Source organism: Equus caballus, chromosome 20 (assembly GCF_041296265.1).
Source record: "Equus caballus isolate H_3958 breed thoroughbred chromosome 20, TB-T2T, whole genome shotgun sequence".
Classification (NCBI taxonomy): Eukaryota; Metazoa; Chordata; class Mammalia; order Perissodactyla; family Equidae; genus Equus; species Equus caballus.
The window spans coordinates 8,069,058-8,087,333 of NC_091703.1; the positions used below are offsets into that span (position 1 = coordinate 8,069,058).

At 40.5% G+C, this 18,276-nt stretch overlaps 1 protein-coding gene across 1 annotated transcript in view; it reads right to left on the reverse strand.

Moving 5' to 3' along the window:
- Window positions 1-18,276, reverse strand: part of F13A1 (coagulation factor XIII A chain) — a 156,063-nt gene that overhangs the window by 132,250 nt on the left and 5,537 nt on the right. Inside the window, exon 3 of the mRNA XM_001492684.6 lies at window positions 10,669-10,857. Within this exon, the coding sequence (XP_001492734.2) occupies window positions 10,669-10,857 (189 nt within the window). The remainder of the gene's footprint in view (window positions 1-10,668; window positions 10,858-18,276) is intronic.

Below are 18,276 nucleotides of genomic sequence, written 5' to 3' on the forward strand. Positions count from 1 at the left end.
AGATGGATGGTAACCCCTCCTATTTCGAAACTAAACAGCCTCTGTTGCTTCAGCTAGAACCATGGGCAAGTAATTCTGGGCAGAACTTGGCCTGGGGGTTGTCAGGGCTCCTGTTTGACTAATTAAGCTGTCAGCACAGGTGTGGTGGACGCTGGATATTTTTGTTTGGAGGTTCAGTGATTGTCGTCTTTGCTTTGCTATCAGGAGAGAAAAGACAGAGAGCGACAGCCTCCTCTGTGCCTTTTTGACAGCGTCTTCTCATTTAGCAACAGTCCTTCACTGGAGAGCCTCGGCCAGTGCCACTGGCGCTCGTGACAAAGTCTTTAAGGGCTCACAGTGAAGGAGAGAGCAGAGCGGGGGCCTTCTCTCGCCCCACCGCCTCTTCAGACCCTGGCTGGGGGCCTTACAGAGGGGATGCTGAATAAGGGAGAGGCTGCTCCACAGACGTTGCTGGAAGAGTCACCGCATCTGGAGTCAGGCTAGGCTGGTGCCTCAGCAAACGTCTCCATTTACAGGTAGACAGTCGGGCCAACAGAGCAGAACAAATGAATTATTCCTCCAAACCACACTAACTAGGGCTAACTTTACTCTTTTCTTGGAAGCCTGGCACTTGACAATGTGTCTGTTCTCTTTTAAGGGCCCAGGTGGACAGGCCACTGGGCTAAGATTCTGATGGTCTGAGGGGAAACTGGGGTCATTGGGGACCTCCTCTCCACTGCCCAGTCCTGGGTAAATCACCCAATCCCTGGGAGCTTTGGTTTCCAGATTTTTAATGAGGTTTACTCCTCCCCTCCCTGCTTCCCAGTTTTGTTGTGAGAAGAAAAAGGTGCTTTCAAATACATTATCTCCTCTAATCCATAAATAGCTGTTGGAAGTAATATAATCCCTATTGTCAGGTGAGGAAACAGTAACTCCGGGGATCAGGCCATCCCACCGCTGCTGGAGAGGTGGGAGCAGGGTGCGGACTAGGGCTGCTTGACTCCACAGCCTCCTCCTCCGCGACCCTGCGTCCAGGCGCTGTTACCAACGAGCTGTCACCCCTGAAAAGACTTCCCAAATGGCAAAGGGCCAGTCACTGGGGCACACCGCTCTTCCTCAGACCACAGGGCATTACTTTACCACAGGTGAGTCTTATTTGACTATGCAAAGAAAAAAAATTTACTGCTTCTTGTTATAAAAGTAAATTTTGAAAAAACAGGAAAAATCAGATAGAGTGGTTTGTTACACATGTGCCGTGTCATTTATTAGTAAGATTTCCCTCCAAGTCTCTTACTGTTGTCCCTGACAACAATCTGTCTTCTAATTTATTTTCCATCCTCTGCCACAGTCATCTAAAAAGTAAAAACTTAGATCTATTTAATATTCTGCTTAAAACTCTTCCATAGAGGCTCCCAGCTGTTTATAGAATAACATCTAAACTTCTCATCTAGATGTACAAGGCCACCAATATGTTTCCCACTTTTTTTCCCCTAGAATATACGCTTTTTTCATTCCACTTGGTCAACTCCTATTCATCCTTTGAGACCCAGCTCAAATAACACTCCCCGGGGGCTCCTCAAACTAGCTGCGCAGTCAGGTTCTCTCTCCAAGGTGCACTCCCAGCATTTTGCCCACAAGGCTGGCACTGAACTTAGCCTCTGCTGTCCAGGCTGTGCCTCCAGACTCTTTGAAGGCAGAGAACGAACATGTATTGCGACTCTAATCCAAATACAGTGCATTGCACACGCAAAAGGAAAGCAAATTGGCTTTAGGAGAAAAGAAGCCGAAAAAATATCTGGAAAATAAATACATAAATATTAAAAAAAGGAAAGTAATCATTTCTGAAAAGAAAAGTTATTGGATACTAACGCCAAATTGATAGTTATTTTCATGTTGGCGCAAAATCTCGTGTCAAAAAGAAAGAAAGGATATGATATTATAACCATTAAACATAGACTACACATCCGCTCAAGTTCCATCCTCCATCCACCTCGGTATTCCACAGAATAAAAGTAATTTGCGGGGCCGGCCGGGTGGCGCAGCGGTTAAGTTCACATGTTCCACTTCTCGGCGGCCCGGGATTCGCCGGGTCCGATCCCGGGTGCAGACATGGCACCACTTGGCAAAAGCCAAGCATCCCACGTATAAAGTAGAGGAAGATGGGCATGGATGTTAGCTCAGGGCCAGTCTTCCTCAGCAGAAAGAGGATTGGCAGCAGTTAGCTCAGGGCTAATCTTCCTCAAAAAAAAATTATAAAAGGTAATTTGCGACTGTAGTCAGGCATTTCCTAGAGTGGGTTCTGCATTTTACCAAAGGATATTATAAATATAAATGTATGATAGAGTAGTGTTTGTGGTAAAACAATTTTGGGAAATGTTAGGCTAAAGAATATTCCTTTTCTTTTTCTTTGTGCTCTCTCAGAGCCTTTAGTACACTAACATGTGTTGGGACTGTCCCAGAAGAGGCATGAGACACAGCATGACTCAAATGTGTTTGACCACAGAACTTTGCTTTCAAGGAGCATCTCATATGACAGTTGTTCATAGAGAACACACTCTGGGAAACACTGTCCTAGTTTCTCAGATTTCATTATCAGTCACTTCACACGGCACTTAAAAATGAGCACACCAGTCATCGATGCAGAAACACACAGAGGCAAAAATTTGAAATGACATCCTTATATAAATACTGCTTCAAAATGATGAAATAGCCTATTTTCATCAAAACACAACATAAGATAGTAGAAAGAGCATAAGCTAAGAAATATTTCTCCACATCTTACCAGCTACATGATTTTGGGTAAGAAATTTCTCAGCAGAGAAACTGTGCTATGTCTGTGAAAATCACGGATGGTGATTTTATCTGGGCTTTCTGAACCCAAGTCCATGGGGACACACAGTCTTGAAGAATTCGGGTGATGCTCTCAGATATAAGAAACGGTCCTTTGCCCTCCTATGCTCCTGCAGCACCTGCTCACCTCCTATGTATCTGAGAACCTGGAGGTCATCAGGCACGATGATCAGTTTCCTCTCTCCCCGATACACGTGCGCTCTCCCTGACCTCTTTCCCAACACCCTTCGAGGACAAGGGCTTCTTCCTCCTAGTCTACCCCTCATCTGTGGCACTTCCCTCCGTGCTTCCGCTTTCTCCAGTGCTCTCCTTCAGTCACCCAATGTTCTTGCTGAGGCTTCAGGATTCTTCCTTTACTGGCTCCTTCCCCTCTGCCCAGGTCCACATTCAGGTACCTCCAATCCTAAAACAAACACCCTTCCTTAAACCCACATTCTTCTCGAGTTATCATCCAAATTTCCTTTTCTTCTCCTCCAAAAAGATTAATTGACATTTGCTATGTCTACTTCTTCACCTCTCTTTTACTTTCAGAATAATAAAATGTGGTTTCTCCCCAAGTAGCCAATGTCCCCCAACTGTTGAGTGCAGTAGAAAGTCATACCTCGCTGTGTCTCCTTGTATTTGATAAAGCTGCTCACACCTTCCTCTTTAAACACATTCAGTTCTCTTGGATTTATCAATGGTGTCCTCCTCTGATTTCCTTCCTATTTATCTGATCATGTGGTCTTTACCTCCTCCCGGGGCTCCAGCTCCTGAACTGACTCCTTAAAAGTTGCTTTTCCCCAGGATTTGAGCCTCAGTCTACCTGTTACTTGATTTACTTTTTCTGAATGATCTCGCCTATGTGTGTGTGTATGATATTCACATTTCTATGTATCCAACCCAAACCTCTGCCCTAAGCTTCAGACTTATATATGCAACCGTTTGTTGGACACATTTACTTGGAAGTCCCTCAAGTACTTCATATTCAGCAGGCTCAGACAGAACAACGTTTATACCCCGACTGTTTCATTGGTGGAGGTGGTATGCATTGCGATTAGCAGAGAATGCCTGGGTTTGATTTTCAGCCTCAGAAATTTCTAGGTGTGGCCTTGGGTAAGTTACTTAACCCCTTCAACCTTCATCTTGTTCGAAAACTAGAGCGACCATCGTCCAATGCCCAGCGGGATGCTTGAAGAATTAAATGGGAAGTACATAGCACCTCTGCCCAGTACCCAGTGCCAGTGAGTTATCAGTGGGAGCCATTACAATCACCATTTGCCACACTCAATATTTTTCTCCCCAATTCCCTACATTCTTTATCTCATTTGGAAGTGCTGGCATCTATCGTCATAGTCACATAAGCCAGCAACCTGGGAGCTGTACCTGACTCTTTCCTCCCTCTCATTCCACGCAGACTACCAATACAGGTCCTGTAGATTTTGCCTCCTAAATATTTCTCGAATTCCACCCCTCCTTTCTATCTCTGCCACCACTGCCCTAATCCAGGCTCTCACTCTCTCTCCTTTGAGCACCTCCTCTCAACTCTTGAACCCCGTAACTGAGAATCCTTCATGTCACCCCCATCCTTAAAACACATCAAGTTTGACTCCCCAGTCAGCTTTCATTAAACGCTACTCAAGAAATGAGTGAAACAGAAATACTGAAGTGTTGAGGATTTTTCCATGTTTTATGGGGCTGATAACGCAGAACATGTGCCATTGATATGGTCCTGTAAATGCTCAGGCACATGACGACTCTGCCCATGAACGACCTACCTCAATGTGCCATCAGTAAGGGCTGCCCTTTTAGACTCACAGGATGGCAAACCTGGAAGGCACTTCTGGCACACACCCCTGGGTGTCGGCCAGCATCCATGCTTAGCTCTCCCTGTGCCTCTCCCCTGAAGGTACTGGAAAGTGAAATGGTTTCACAGCTTTCCTTAGAGATAGCGGTAGCAAATGAGATATGAACAGCCTGCTAGGAGCTTCTGGGGAAGCTTTTCCTCTCCTGATAGAGGAGCAGGCTTTGCAGATGACATCCTTCCCTTCTTCTTTCTGCCCCAACCAGAAATGCAAAGCCTGGAGCTGTGGGTCAAAGGAATCTGCAAGGCGCTGGCCTCAACACGCTTGGCCTCCTGTGAGTGGACTCCAGGTAGAAAGAAACACTCATGGACTCTGTGCTACTTTGGAGGGCTGCCCGCGTTGGGGGAACATCTATTGTTTTGATGAGGAGAGCTAGAAAGGAATACAGCGGGGGATTCTTTCCTTAGAATGACTCTCCCTCAACTGGAGTACCAAAGAAGCAGGAGGCCCATGTCAGAGAAACAGCAAATTAACACCACAAGCTGTTCCTAAGTTTTCACAGCTCCAGGTGCAGGTTAGCAAAACCTATAATTAATGCTCTGCTCCACGCCTTTCACAATTTGTCATGGCTGCAGGCTCAGAGGTGGAAAGAGAGAAAAACCCCCACAGACCACCAGGCACATTTTTCAGCCACACCTACCTCCTCAAATTTATTAACACCTCCCACCTAACTCACAGAGAGATCCACGCCCTGCCAGCAGCTGATGAGCGCCATTATGAGAGCACGCGGATGTCTGCAGCACATGCGCAGAAGACCTCCGCTGAGGAAATGTGCTAGCTTCTCCGTTCACCCTGTCTACTTGGAGGCTCAGCACATACTGGCTTAATCCGGGACCATCCGAGAGAGGCTATTCACTTAAATATTTAAAAAGAAAGAAAGTTGATTTGAAGGCAGAATCACTTATAAATAAATCCCATGACCTAGGTTCTGAGGACAGCCACAAAAGGAAACTGCAGTGTGTGAACATGTCCCAGCTCATCTTGTATAAAGTCACAGGGAAAGAGAAAGGAGCAATAACAAAGACCTGAATGCAAACTGGGAGCAATTAAGTGAAAAGTTATTTTCTCTGAATTTTCAGTATAATAATAGATTGCTCTATGAAATAGTTACATTCTTTAAAAGTACTGCCCAAATTGATCTTTGCTGATAAATCTAACGGTGTTGTAAAGACTCTAAAGAAATATTTGAAGAGATTCTTTTATGTGTCCTTTACTTTTTACAAAGTCTTCTCTTTTCTGTTTTTAAATTGCTATTTTCACCTTTTGGTCTCCTGAAATTGAGGGACATCTGCATATACAAACCTTTGCACTTAATTTCATTTCCAGTTCGCATTCGATACTTGTCTCTTCTCATTACAGCAATTACTTTTAAAATCCAATTTCCCCGGCTTTAGTCAATCCTACTGAAACAAGGACTGCATTTTAAGGGAATTGTTTCTGAGCCCCAGTGAGTGTCCAATGAGGTTCTTTTTTCAGTCTGAGCGCTGCTACAGCAGTGCAGCGGGAGGTTGTGGTGGCCCCCTGAATGACAGAGATGCAGGAGGGACATTGATGGGGTAAACCTGCTCTCATTGGTCCTTTATGGCCCTTTAGAAATGCGCTTGATTTCTCATACACTAAACAATAGAATGTGGAATTTTGTCATTTTCCTTTTCTTGTTTCTACAGTAAATTTGGAAATAGAAAATCTTCAAATGTAATAATGTCTATAATAGGCCATACACACTGGAAGACAGCCTCACTCTAAAAGTGCACATTATGGGCTCTAAGAAGGGTTTAAAATACGTGCTGGCTTTTAAAACATATAGATTTTTATCTCAAAGGCAAATTTGCTATGCTTCCCCTCCCCCAGCTTTTTAGTGAAGGAACAAAAGCAATACTATGCCTTTTGTAAAAAAGAGAAGAGGACTTCAAATGCTCACTGTAGTGGATGCTGTGGTATGCTGCCCAGACCTTTCTACTCAGGGTGGAGACATGATTGCCCTGATGCTGAGAGTGTTGGTGACTGACAGCTCGCACCAAGCTGCTCTAGGGGGGTTTGCCCTGAGCACTAGAGAGCCAATTACTCTAATGACCCTCTCCCTGGGGGTTGCTTGTAGCCAATGAGCAGTCAATGCTAGGATATCAGGCTGGACAACTCTGAAGATCCATCCCATTCCAGAGCTAATGGTAGGATCCACTGAGGCCTCTGTTGATCGTGATTCAACTCATCCCTCTCGCCCCCATTGATTCCTTCACTCTCTCACAGGTGTTGATCCTGAGAGCACTGCCCAGTAAACTTTTCCCACACAAATCACCTTCTCAGAGTTTGTTTCCTGAGAAACCAATCTGAGACACTCATCTTATCATTCTCCCTAAGACTTCCATTACTATATTTTCTGAATGGTCTGTGTGAGATCTCAGACCTCAGACAAGTCCGATTCAAGGAAAAGCTTCCCTGTCCTCTTCTCACTGCCCTAAATGTTTAGCTATAAAGGTGGAAATAAAAATTCCTGTGAAGCTACAGCAAAACTGTGGACAGAGCTTCAAATGGGTCTTTGTTGACATGCATGCAGTGATCATTCCATTATAAATGTGTCGAGGGCATTTTAACCAAATCTAGTCCAAATAAGCCCACACACACACACACACAAAAGAGAGAGAGCTAAATGAACTTAGAAAAAAATAAATTTTCATCATATTTTAAAATATTGTTAAAAATATTAGCTGTGGATTTCTTTCTCATCTGAAGTACCCATTATTAAGAAATACTAACAATAATAGTATGCTATTTGTACTAAATGTAATTAAATTGTGGTTCTCTCATTTTGCCTAACACACACGGCACGGGAATTTAGTTTTACCTCACGATTGGGATAACAAACAATTCTGCATAGAACCTCAGCATCGCACTCATGTTGCTTATTCTGACTCAGAGGTCTCTTTTCTCCTCTGCCGCTTCCACTCTGACTTCAATCAGTTTCCCCACATTTATATACAAATTTGCACTATAAACGCAGAGAAGCACAAACCATATTTCTCAAGTAGTCAGGGGTCACAGATATTTTTTCTAGGAAGTGTTTATTTTTAGTTTTAATTTCTTTATATCTATTCCCACATAGATCAATAATTTTACATGGATGCCCCCATAGCATTATATCATGCTTGCTTCTTCCCCCCTTTCTTGCTTGGTTTCCCTTCCTTTTGCTTTTCCCTCCTTTACTTTGGCTACCCTCCCACCAAGGAACCCATGTCAGCACCTCTGGGTATGCTTCAGATTCTCTCTGCTCTCTCAAGACTGTGCAGACCTATGCACACGTATATAGAAGATCTTATGCACTCTTCCACGTTTTGTTTTCTCATTCACTACCGCTCTTGAAGTCCTCTGGCAGAGGTCCAATTCATTCTCTTTTTAAAAATAATTATGTGAATATATCCAAATATTTTCAACCATTCCACTATTGAAAGGTGTTAATTTTTAGGTTTTCTTCTCACTATAAACAATGATGGAGGAAATAATGCCCACTTTTATAAACTGGATTTTAAATATCTTTGGTAGAGATTCCTGAGAGGGGGATTGCTGGGTCAAAAGTCTTTTAATTAATAGGTATGCCAAATTGCTTTCTAAAAAGGTTATAAAATCGCACATTTATATCAACAATGTATGCTTTTCTCTGCAAACATGCCAGCAGATATTACAGATGTTACAGCATTTGCTCAATTTTTGTCAGTCTGGTCGGTGTCACTTTGATTTGCTTTCTTGGTCCACTAGTGAATTTGGGCATGTCATCCGATTATAGGCCATTTGAGTTTTCTCTTTTGTGAATTGTTTCTTTGTGTACTTTACATATTTTTCCATTGCTTGTCTTTATACTGCCAAGTTGTAAGAGCTTTTTTGCTTTCTATGTTAACCTTATATCTCTGAGTGTATTTTGAATATTTTCCCAGATCTATCTTTTGTCCATTGACTTTATTTATGGTATTTTTTGTCATATATTTACATTTTGGTCACTTGGTCATATATATGGTCATTTGTGGTATTATGGTATGTACATACCATGTATATATATAATATACATAATTATATATATTTATATAAATACATATCAAATATGCAAGTATATACCAAATGTATATTCATATATTATATGTAACATATATAATATATATGCAAAATATATATAATATATATACTTAAATACAAAAATATAAACTAGTAGCTGTTCCAGCATCATTTAATTTATTAAAACAACAAAAACAACAAAGAAAAACAATAAACCCCACATACTTTTCTTACTCCATTAAATGAACAACCTTATTAAATAATCTTATATACTGAGATCTATTTCTGGATTCTCTATTCTGCTCTACTAAATAATTTTTAGTGTATGTTCTGATAGTTTTTTCTGATAGAAAATGCTCTGTTACTTATTACTTCTTTGTATAGTTTTCTTGATTATTGTCAGGTAATTATTCTTTCAAATGAATTCTGTGATTTATCCAGTCCAAAACAAACAAACAAAAAAACCCCACAAAAAACAAAAACTTTCCCACTGAGATTCTAATTGAAAATGGATTAAATTTACATATTGATTTTGGGAGACTGTTTTTTTTTAATATGTTGAGACTTCACATCCAAGAATATATTTGCCTTTTCATTATTTCTTATGTTTTTAATTAAGATTTAATATCTGCTTTATATAGGCTGTCTTGTTTTATAAAATTTATTCCTACATATAATAGTTTAGTTACTTTTATATGTGGAATATATTTTTCTTATTTCTATTTCTAGGTCCTTAGTGCTAGAGAAGAGAAAAGCTATCGACTTTTATGTATTTATCTTTTATCTAGCCATCTTACAAAGTTTTATTAATACTGTGCTTTCTTCCTTGAATCTATTGGGTTTTCTACATAGCATTAGCAAAATATACAATTTTTGTGTCTTATTTTCCAATGTTTATAGTAGATATTTCACTTATATTGTTCATTTGCTAAAACAATCCTTAAATAAAAGGAATGGTGATAGAAGGCATCTCTGTCTAATTTCTGATTATAATTAAAATTACTAACTTTTTGCCACTTAAGATACCAAAGTTCTTGGTTTGGGTTAAATAATCCTTAGCATAATTGAGGGGATTTCTTCTACTTTTGTTTTATTTAAAGTCTTTTTCTAAAAACAGCTGCTGAATTTAATCATATTTCTTTCAGTCACTATTGATTTGAGTGCCTAAATATTTTTTCCTTTACTTCAGTTATGTATTGGACTATATAGACAGATTTCCTGATATTGAGCCATCCTAGCTTTTTTATGCATATGTTTACTTGCTACTCTTGTAAATTCTTAGAGAAATATTTACCAAAATGTGTTCAGTGTTAATAGCTATAACTTAATGAAGAGTTCCATGATCAAATTAGTTTGAGAAGCACTGAACCAAGCAAAGTTTAATGGTACTTCCCATCACCTTTAAAGCTAATGTGCGTTGTCAACCTACAACATGAGGGTAGAGTACAAAGTGTTTCGTGAACTTTATTTGACCACCCATTTTTCATGAACCATCCCATGGGACTAGATTGGAGCAGAGCAATCTTTTGGAAATGCTTATATGGAAATCATACTAAGATTTGCAAATATTTTCAGTACATGAGACCAATGAAATCATGACAGTAGAGGTGATAAACTAAAAGTCACAACTCTAGGATGCCAAAACCATTTGGGGAAAAATAACTTAATTGACTAACATTTTCTGCCATTTGCACTCACTTTTATTTATACCAGATTTTTGCCTGGGTAGGCCCAAATTATTGATGTTTACCTTTAAACAGGCCCATCTTAGAGCATTGGGTGGTCTAGGGGCTGTGTGTAGTCCTAGTTCCAGCCAACTGTTAGAGTGTGATTCCAGGAAATAACACAACTCACTGTACCTACCCCTGTCTATGATGCAACTCATGGTATTATGACTATCACGATATGATGGTGTGGATGGACTATCATGACATGGCTTGCATATGGCACTCACCAATAACATATTCCACTCTGAAGAGATCCCTTCTGGGGTCGTATGGACGATTGAAGTCGATCTGGATGTAGAAAGACTGTCCTCTGCGTACAATCAACTTGTTGCTGTCATACTTGTCAGTGTGGTGATCCAATTTGTTGGTATCCCATTTCTCCTTGAACAGGTGAACATTCGTGACATTAAGGTAGTCTATGCACAAAGAAAATAATTGTGGGAAATTATTGAGTAACTTTGGTTTAACCACAAACTCAAACAAGATAATTTTTCTTGAATAAGCAAGGTAGCAAGGTCTATTGGATAAACTCTATGCAAGAGGCTGGTAGACTTGAGAGTGAGTCTCTTGTGAAACCTTGTTTTCAAAGAGGATTTTTAAAAACCTTTTTCCCCCTCCAATCTCATTTCAGACCACACGGCACTCACTTGGGATGGATAGAGCAATCTTTATGGTGCCTATCATCAAGGTCTAGATACAGAGAAATGAGGACTAGAATTCGAGTCTGCATGTTCTCAGTCTCATGCTGGTTTTCACTATGTCAGGTGTTCCCCATCATGACTGCTGCCTCCCTGTGTCACTAACTAGGGATAAGCAGGGAATGGCAACTTCAATTTTCTTATCTTTAAAAAGGGAGGAATCAAATCTGACACAGCCTCAAGGGGATGCTCTAAGGACAAAGTCGACCCTTAATCTCAAATTCTCCTCTTACTTCAGGAAGGGTCAAAGACCTCTGCTTCCGTAATTCTAAATGCAGATCTGGTCCCTCAAGGCAGGAAAGGAAGGGACCAGGTGTGGAGAAAGGATGCTAACATTTCATTAAGATAGGTGTGACTGTTCCCACTTTGCACATGCAGAATCTTTCCCTAGCTACTAAACGACCAATCTGGTAGTCAAACAGCAAAATCTATAGGTGTTTCCTCTGAATTTTGATTTTGGTAGTGCAAATGTCAGTTACACATTTACTTGAGACAGGATAGCACTGGCTAAAAATTAGATCTCCCCCTGCCTTTTTCCCACTTCCTATGAATATGATCACTGAATGTGAAGGCAGCTCTAATTACCCATCTACATCGTAGATCTAATCTAGAGACTGATGTCTGTGTGTGCATCTGGAGTTCCAAAGGGACACTGGGGAGAGAAGGCTGGGTGGGGGGCGCGCTGGCCTCATGCCTGCCCTCTCTCTCCCTGACCCTGCCTGCTGTGTGGATTGCCCTCAGGCTGTGAACACACTGTACACAGAGAGCATAGCCACCGAGCTTGTACTCCTGTGGAGCGTCACCCTGCAAGACTGCAAGGACTTTTACTGCTTTTACACAGGAATCCTGTGCAGGAGCCTGGTCCCCTCTGGCGTCATTTTTTCCTCAAAGGTAAAACCAAGAAGTTGGGCTCATTAAGATACTCTCCAGTTCTACGGTCTAGGAGTCCCTGAAATACTCTTGATTGATTCAAAGTCCAGGTAATCCTGAGTTTGAATTTCAGGTCTCATAATTACTCAGGTAAGGGCCATTGCCCCTCAGAAGCTGAGTTTTCTCACCTTGAAAATGAAGATACTGACACCCTGAGAATTCCTACGAAGATTCAATGACGTAATGATTCGATGGTTCTGGCACCGTTGGCTTGCTGACTGTGAACCCTGATGGAGCTGTTTTGTACTTTTTCTGGGGTGGTGCTCCATGGGCTACTCTGACTGCAGCATTCCAGCCAACAGAAAGGGCAGCAGGCAGTTTTATTTTTACCTCATCTCAGAACCCTGCTGTAGCACGTGATCCCCGGAAGGGCACTTTCCTTCCATTCTGCAGTGAGCTGAAGACATTTAATTCTCTAGACCTCTCTCTTCCAAGCTGACTTTCCCCTAAGTTCTCTAGCCTTCCTAAGAACACAGTCCCCAGTGTTGAACCAGCTTCAGAAAGAGCCGGAGAATCATCAACGTCCCAGTGGAAAAGGATCTTAGTAATCAACTCATCTGACCCTCTCTCTTAGCACCGTGCCTTTTAGGAATGTTTTGCTTTTTAAATATCTAAAAAAACCTCATCCTCAGAAATACGTTTAATCAGCTCTCCATTCATCAGCACCCGTCGAAGGAATGTACTCATATTACAGCCTCATAGCATCTCAGAGGCCAAAGGCCCTTTCCAGACCATCTGGTAGACTGCTGCATGAAGCATCCCTGCGAAAACCCGCATCCTTGGGCTTCTGCCTCCCTCTGAACAGGGAAATACCATCTCACAAGGCAAGCAGTCCATTTTTAAACAACTCTGTTTATTCGAAAAATCCTCTTAAGATGAGCTGACATCTGCTTCCTTGTAATTTTTCTAACCACAGATCCTGGTTCTGACTTCTGGATAAATATAGAATACGTTCTATTCATTTCATCCGGCACTCTTTAGGTATATAAAGACTGCTATTAGGGTTTCCCTGAGTAAAACATTCTCCATTTCTTCAACTGTCCTTTAAGAAGTTATTTCCAGAACTTTCACCTCTTACTCTGTTCTGGAATATATTCTATTTTATAAATTTCTCTTGTAGTGTTTTTCCTAGAATTAAGTACGTTGCCCTTGTTATGGTTTTTCCAATAAAAAACGAGACCACTACATCTTTCAAAATAAATAGCATATTTCTATTATTTCAGCCCAAGATATCATTAGTTTTTTGAATACTCTTATCTGGTAAAGTAAAACGCTTAAAAATACATTCTGAAGTCATTCTGATGTCAAAATTCAGTCCAGACCCCCATAAGTCACTCACTCATTTTGCTATTTAGCCATATCTATTTATGCAATTGTTTGCTTCATTTTAGCTCAATTTTCAGGACTTATATGTGTTCATATGAAATTTCAGCTTATTGAATTTGGTTAATTGTTTCAAGCTCTTAAGATAATTTTAGACTCTAAGCATATATTCAGTAGATTTAATATCCTGCCTAACTCCCTGTCCTCCAGGAGTTTTGTAAGCGTGCTATTTTATGTTGCCATTGCAGACATGAATATAAATATTGATTAGGTCGCTGCCTAATAAATACAAGCTAGGTAAATGCACAGTGGTAGATACTAAGAAGTGAACTGATAATTATGATACAGTGTTATAAATACTCTGACATGGAAGCATAGTTTACTGGGTGGGGGAGGGTATCTGGGAGTGTAGGGAACCCCTGACCCAGGCTAGGGGGGATTAAGGAAGTTTTCTGGAGGAAGTGAGGTATAAACAGTGGTCAAAAAGAAGAGCAAGTGATCCAGGTAGAAAGAGGGGTGAGGAAGAACGTTTCAGGGAGAGAGAAGGATGAGTGAAGACTGAGGCAAGACAATGCACGGTTTACTTAAGAAATTGGAAGATGATTGTTTGGCTGGTGTGTAGGAATGAGGCCACAATGGAAGAGTAGGCAAGGGCTGCTTATTCAAGCCTTGTAGATGGTGTTTAGAATTTGGACTTTAATTGAATTGGGGATCCAGTGAAGAATCTGAAATGGCAAACTGCATGATTAGATTTATATTAATTTTATATATATAAATTATATGTATAATTTTATATATATAAATTTAAACTGCTTCCGGTGACAGAGTGGAAAAAGGAATGGATGGGTGCGTTGGAGGCAGGAGGTTCTGCTGGGAGGCTGTCGCGGCATTCCAGGGGAGGGATGGGGTGGTCCAGTCTGCCTGTAGGGAATGGATGCACGGGTCCTGGAGCACCGCCGGATTCACCTCGCCTCGTCCCACCCCTGCTCCCACGGTATTGTGCCCTGGAAATGAGTATATCAGCTTTACACCTTGGCTTTCCAAGCAGCTCCGTCTACAGGGAAAAATAAAGCTGAAGTGAGAAATTCAAGCATTTCTTTAGCATCTGGTTCTCATTGGTTCCTGTTCTCCTTGCAAACGAAAACCCTGGCTTTCCAGTTTTATAACCCTGTCCAGTGAGGCTGGGTAATGTCCGGTGAGCCTAGTTAAAGTCAGTCTATCCTTGAAGAAGTGTAGTGCAGTGCTAGCTCTGTGGGCTATTGATAGGTATTGGAAGAATCAGTTTCCTGGTTAAACTAGATTGGGAGAGGCTGGCTCAAGAAAAATTAATCAGGATTCTTGCAGGATTTATGGGAGAATTTAATATGCTGACGTGCATTGCAAATCTCCTACAGGTGCCATGTTTTCCAAACTTAAATAACAATGGAAACTGTTATTTGTGGAGATCAGTGTTTTGCAGAATATGTTTTGGGAGACACTTCACTATTAGCTAATTGTGCAACCTCAGAAAAGTTATTTAATCTCTCCGAGCCTCAGTTTTCTTATCTTTAAAAAGGCAATGAGATACTTACCTCCTAGGGCTGGTGTAAGGATTAAGTGAAAAAGTGTATGTAAAGTGCTTCAGCATAGTGTCTGTCATTTAGTAAATTCTCAAAAATTATTATTATTATATTATTATTTTTATTATTAAGAGAGAGAGAATAGCATAGTGGATAAGAGTATGGATTTTGGAGCCAGACTGCCTGGACCAACCTCTGAGACTTTCTTTGTGACTTTGGATAAGTGACATAAACTACCTGTGCCTCAGTTTCCTCATCTGCAAAATGGTGGTGGTGTGGGGATTAAAGGAGAAAAGCCTACATTCTTGTCTTCTGATCAGATAGACTTCCTTTTCTTTTCCTAAATTTCTACAGGCAGATGGAATCATTTTCTCCTTTTGATTCCCTGAATATATTGTTCTTTTTTTAAAAATCTATTATCATTAACCACTTTTTATCATCTTAATATAGGTGATTTTATCCATAGGATAGCCCCTTGAGGACCAGACCCTGTCTTAATCACCTTATCTGTGCGTGGGGCAATGTGCAAAAATGCCATAGCAAATATGCCACTTTTCGCTTTAGGCAAATCTAATACCTGAAAACTTGGAGCTCGGATTTGGTTTTTCAGTTTAAAAAGGATCATTCCATTTATCATAGGATTAAGCATAGCAGTCCTTCAAATGTCATTTTCAGACAGTTTTATCCTCAAAATATGCTGGTTTCAGGACTGTGTATATATACTGTTGAAGATGGTAATGTGGATTTTTATAACTCAAGGCCTCTAGACCAGGCATTTTGTCTCAGATTGGAATAAAAATGCCATGTCTTCATAGCTCCCTTATACTGCTTATAACAAAGGGTGAGCCAGGGCACTGATAAACAACTCTGTGTATATAAAACCTAAGACAAAAAATGACTTTCATGGCTTGCAGTTTTTTCATAGTGAAAACAAACAAGTATATATAATAAATATACATGTATTAATATATATGAAGTTTATTTTAAAATAATGTAGTCTATATTATACTTTTGACATTTAATTCAAAACGTGTAATTTTTTTAAATGTTGGATTTTTCTAAGTGATCTTTCATTCTCTATTGCAATATCACTCTAACAAGTCAATGCCCTCAGGAAGAAAGAAAGAAGAATCATAGGAAATCACAGTGGTATTAAGTGGGGAAAAACTAAGGGAATGAGAAATAAAATTTCCCTGTATAATCCCTTAAAATGGCAGTCCGTATCAAAATCATTTAAACTAAGAAAAACATTTCATTTAAAAAATAAAACTTGACTAGGACATGGGAGATTAAAAACTACGCTGAGAGGTTGAGAGTTTAAAGAAATAATGTTCTAGACTGTAGTCAAATGTATATGACATGTAGAAGGGTAACAGGCAGGGTCGTTTATCCTTTAGATGGAGAAGAAAATGACAGCCATGTTGCCCTTTCTCCCATGTAATCTCCCAATAGGTCTATGGATTTACCAGGGGTTGCCCCAAGTATCGGGGAATGAGGTGAGGTCCCCAATGTTACTGATAAAACAACATTTCTTTCACTGCCCATGGAAAGTCACCCACGGATCAACCAAGTATTTGTTTCTCATAATACCTGATAATAGCAAGGACTCTACAGCTGGTTGTCATAAAATGTGAGCATAGATGTACAAATATCGGAGTTCTTTCTATTGCCCATTTTGCTCAGTATTGCCCCTCCTCGTGTGGTAAGTACTTGGTAAAACATTCTTTAAGCTGGCATCTTGAGTTTTGCTTTGTTTATTGGCTTAGCAAGACATAGTTCCGATTGAAAGAGCCTTCTCACCACCTAGGCTCCACTCGCCACAAACAAGGAACGAGTGCTTCTTGCTGCCCAAGCCCGGCTCCTGGCGAAATGGAGCAGCTCTTTGCTAATCTGCTTCTTTTTTTTTTTTAAGAAAGATATTGTAACTGGAAACTTGGCAGCTCACTCTTTCAAACTGACAGCTTTCAAAAAGTCTACCTAACACAATTTAGCCTAATTCCAATCACATCAGAAAATGGACTGTTAAAAAACCTCTCTCCTCCTGATCCAGCTGCCTCCCTCGCCTCCTCCCCATTTCCCTCATATGAAAAAGTGGATTATTTTCTCCTTAGGTTGTAAAAATATTCTTCAGAGAATGATTATACCTGTCCCAGATGGAATCTTGAAATAAGTTAAATGTTTAGGTTCATATCCTAGGAATTCCCTCGTGAACTGAATTCTCCGTGCAATCTTTGGTAATATTGTTACCAAACTATAGGCATAAATACTATCTGTGAGGAAGTAGGTCTGTTTATTGTGAAAACAACAGGATGAGGGTTCTTTTCTCATATTTCTTTTGGATACCCCAAATTATAAAGTATCATTAATTAGAATGATTAAAAACATTTTCTTAAACAGCTTACTGTTTTTTAACTTGCTATTAAAATGTCCTGTATCCTGAAATGTGTAAGAAATGCTCAGCTGCTCAGAGGAAGCTAGAATAAGAGAAGGGAGACTAACACCATCTCCGGGGACTACAATCCCTCTGGACTGCTTTTCTTCTAACCTGAAGCGTCTCAAGAGCTTCCCAATGTATTTCCTTCTCTCCATTTTCTCCTCCTTGAATTACCTTCATAAAACGTAATTCTGATTATGTCCTTCTGCTGTTCAGAACCCTTTGCAAGTCCCCCATTATCTGCAGGAGGAAAGGTAAGGTCTTCAAGACATGTTACAGTGTGATCCCTGTCTCCTTTTCCCAGGCTCACCTCCCCTCTTGTCCTCACCACTTGAGCGTGCCTGGTCACCCCTACTCACTCTCTAAGATCCCGTCAAATGTCTTTTTATCATGAAGCCTGCCTCCCTCTCTTTCCCCCTCCACCCACACCACTAGTTATTCCTTTCTCTAGCTCACTGCAGTTTGCATAAATTTCTGTTACAGTATTTATCTCGCTGAATTGTAACTATCTTTTATTTGTTTGTTTTATCTACTAGACGGAGAGTTGCTTGAGGCCAGGAATTGACTTACTCATTAGCGTGTCCCCAGAGAGAGCTTGGCATAGTTCCTGACACGTAGGTGGCAATCATTAAATATTTTGCCACAAATTGAATGAAAGGATGAACTGATTCTATGCAACATTATTTCTTAATTATACATTGAATGCCTGTACTATTCTTTCAATAAGCTTGAATCCAGAGACGTTTACTCTGCACAAAGGAGAGATTAATAATTAACTAGTTAATTAGTTGATTTAGTTCTGACATGGAGTGGTGGGGGGCAGGAGATGGTCAGAAAGGCGAAAGACCCCATTGACCTGAAAAGTACTAGATCTCGCCTGCACTTGAGTTT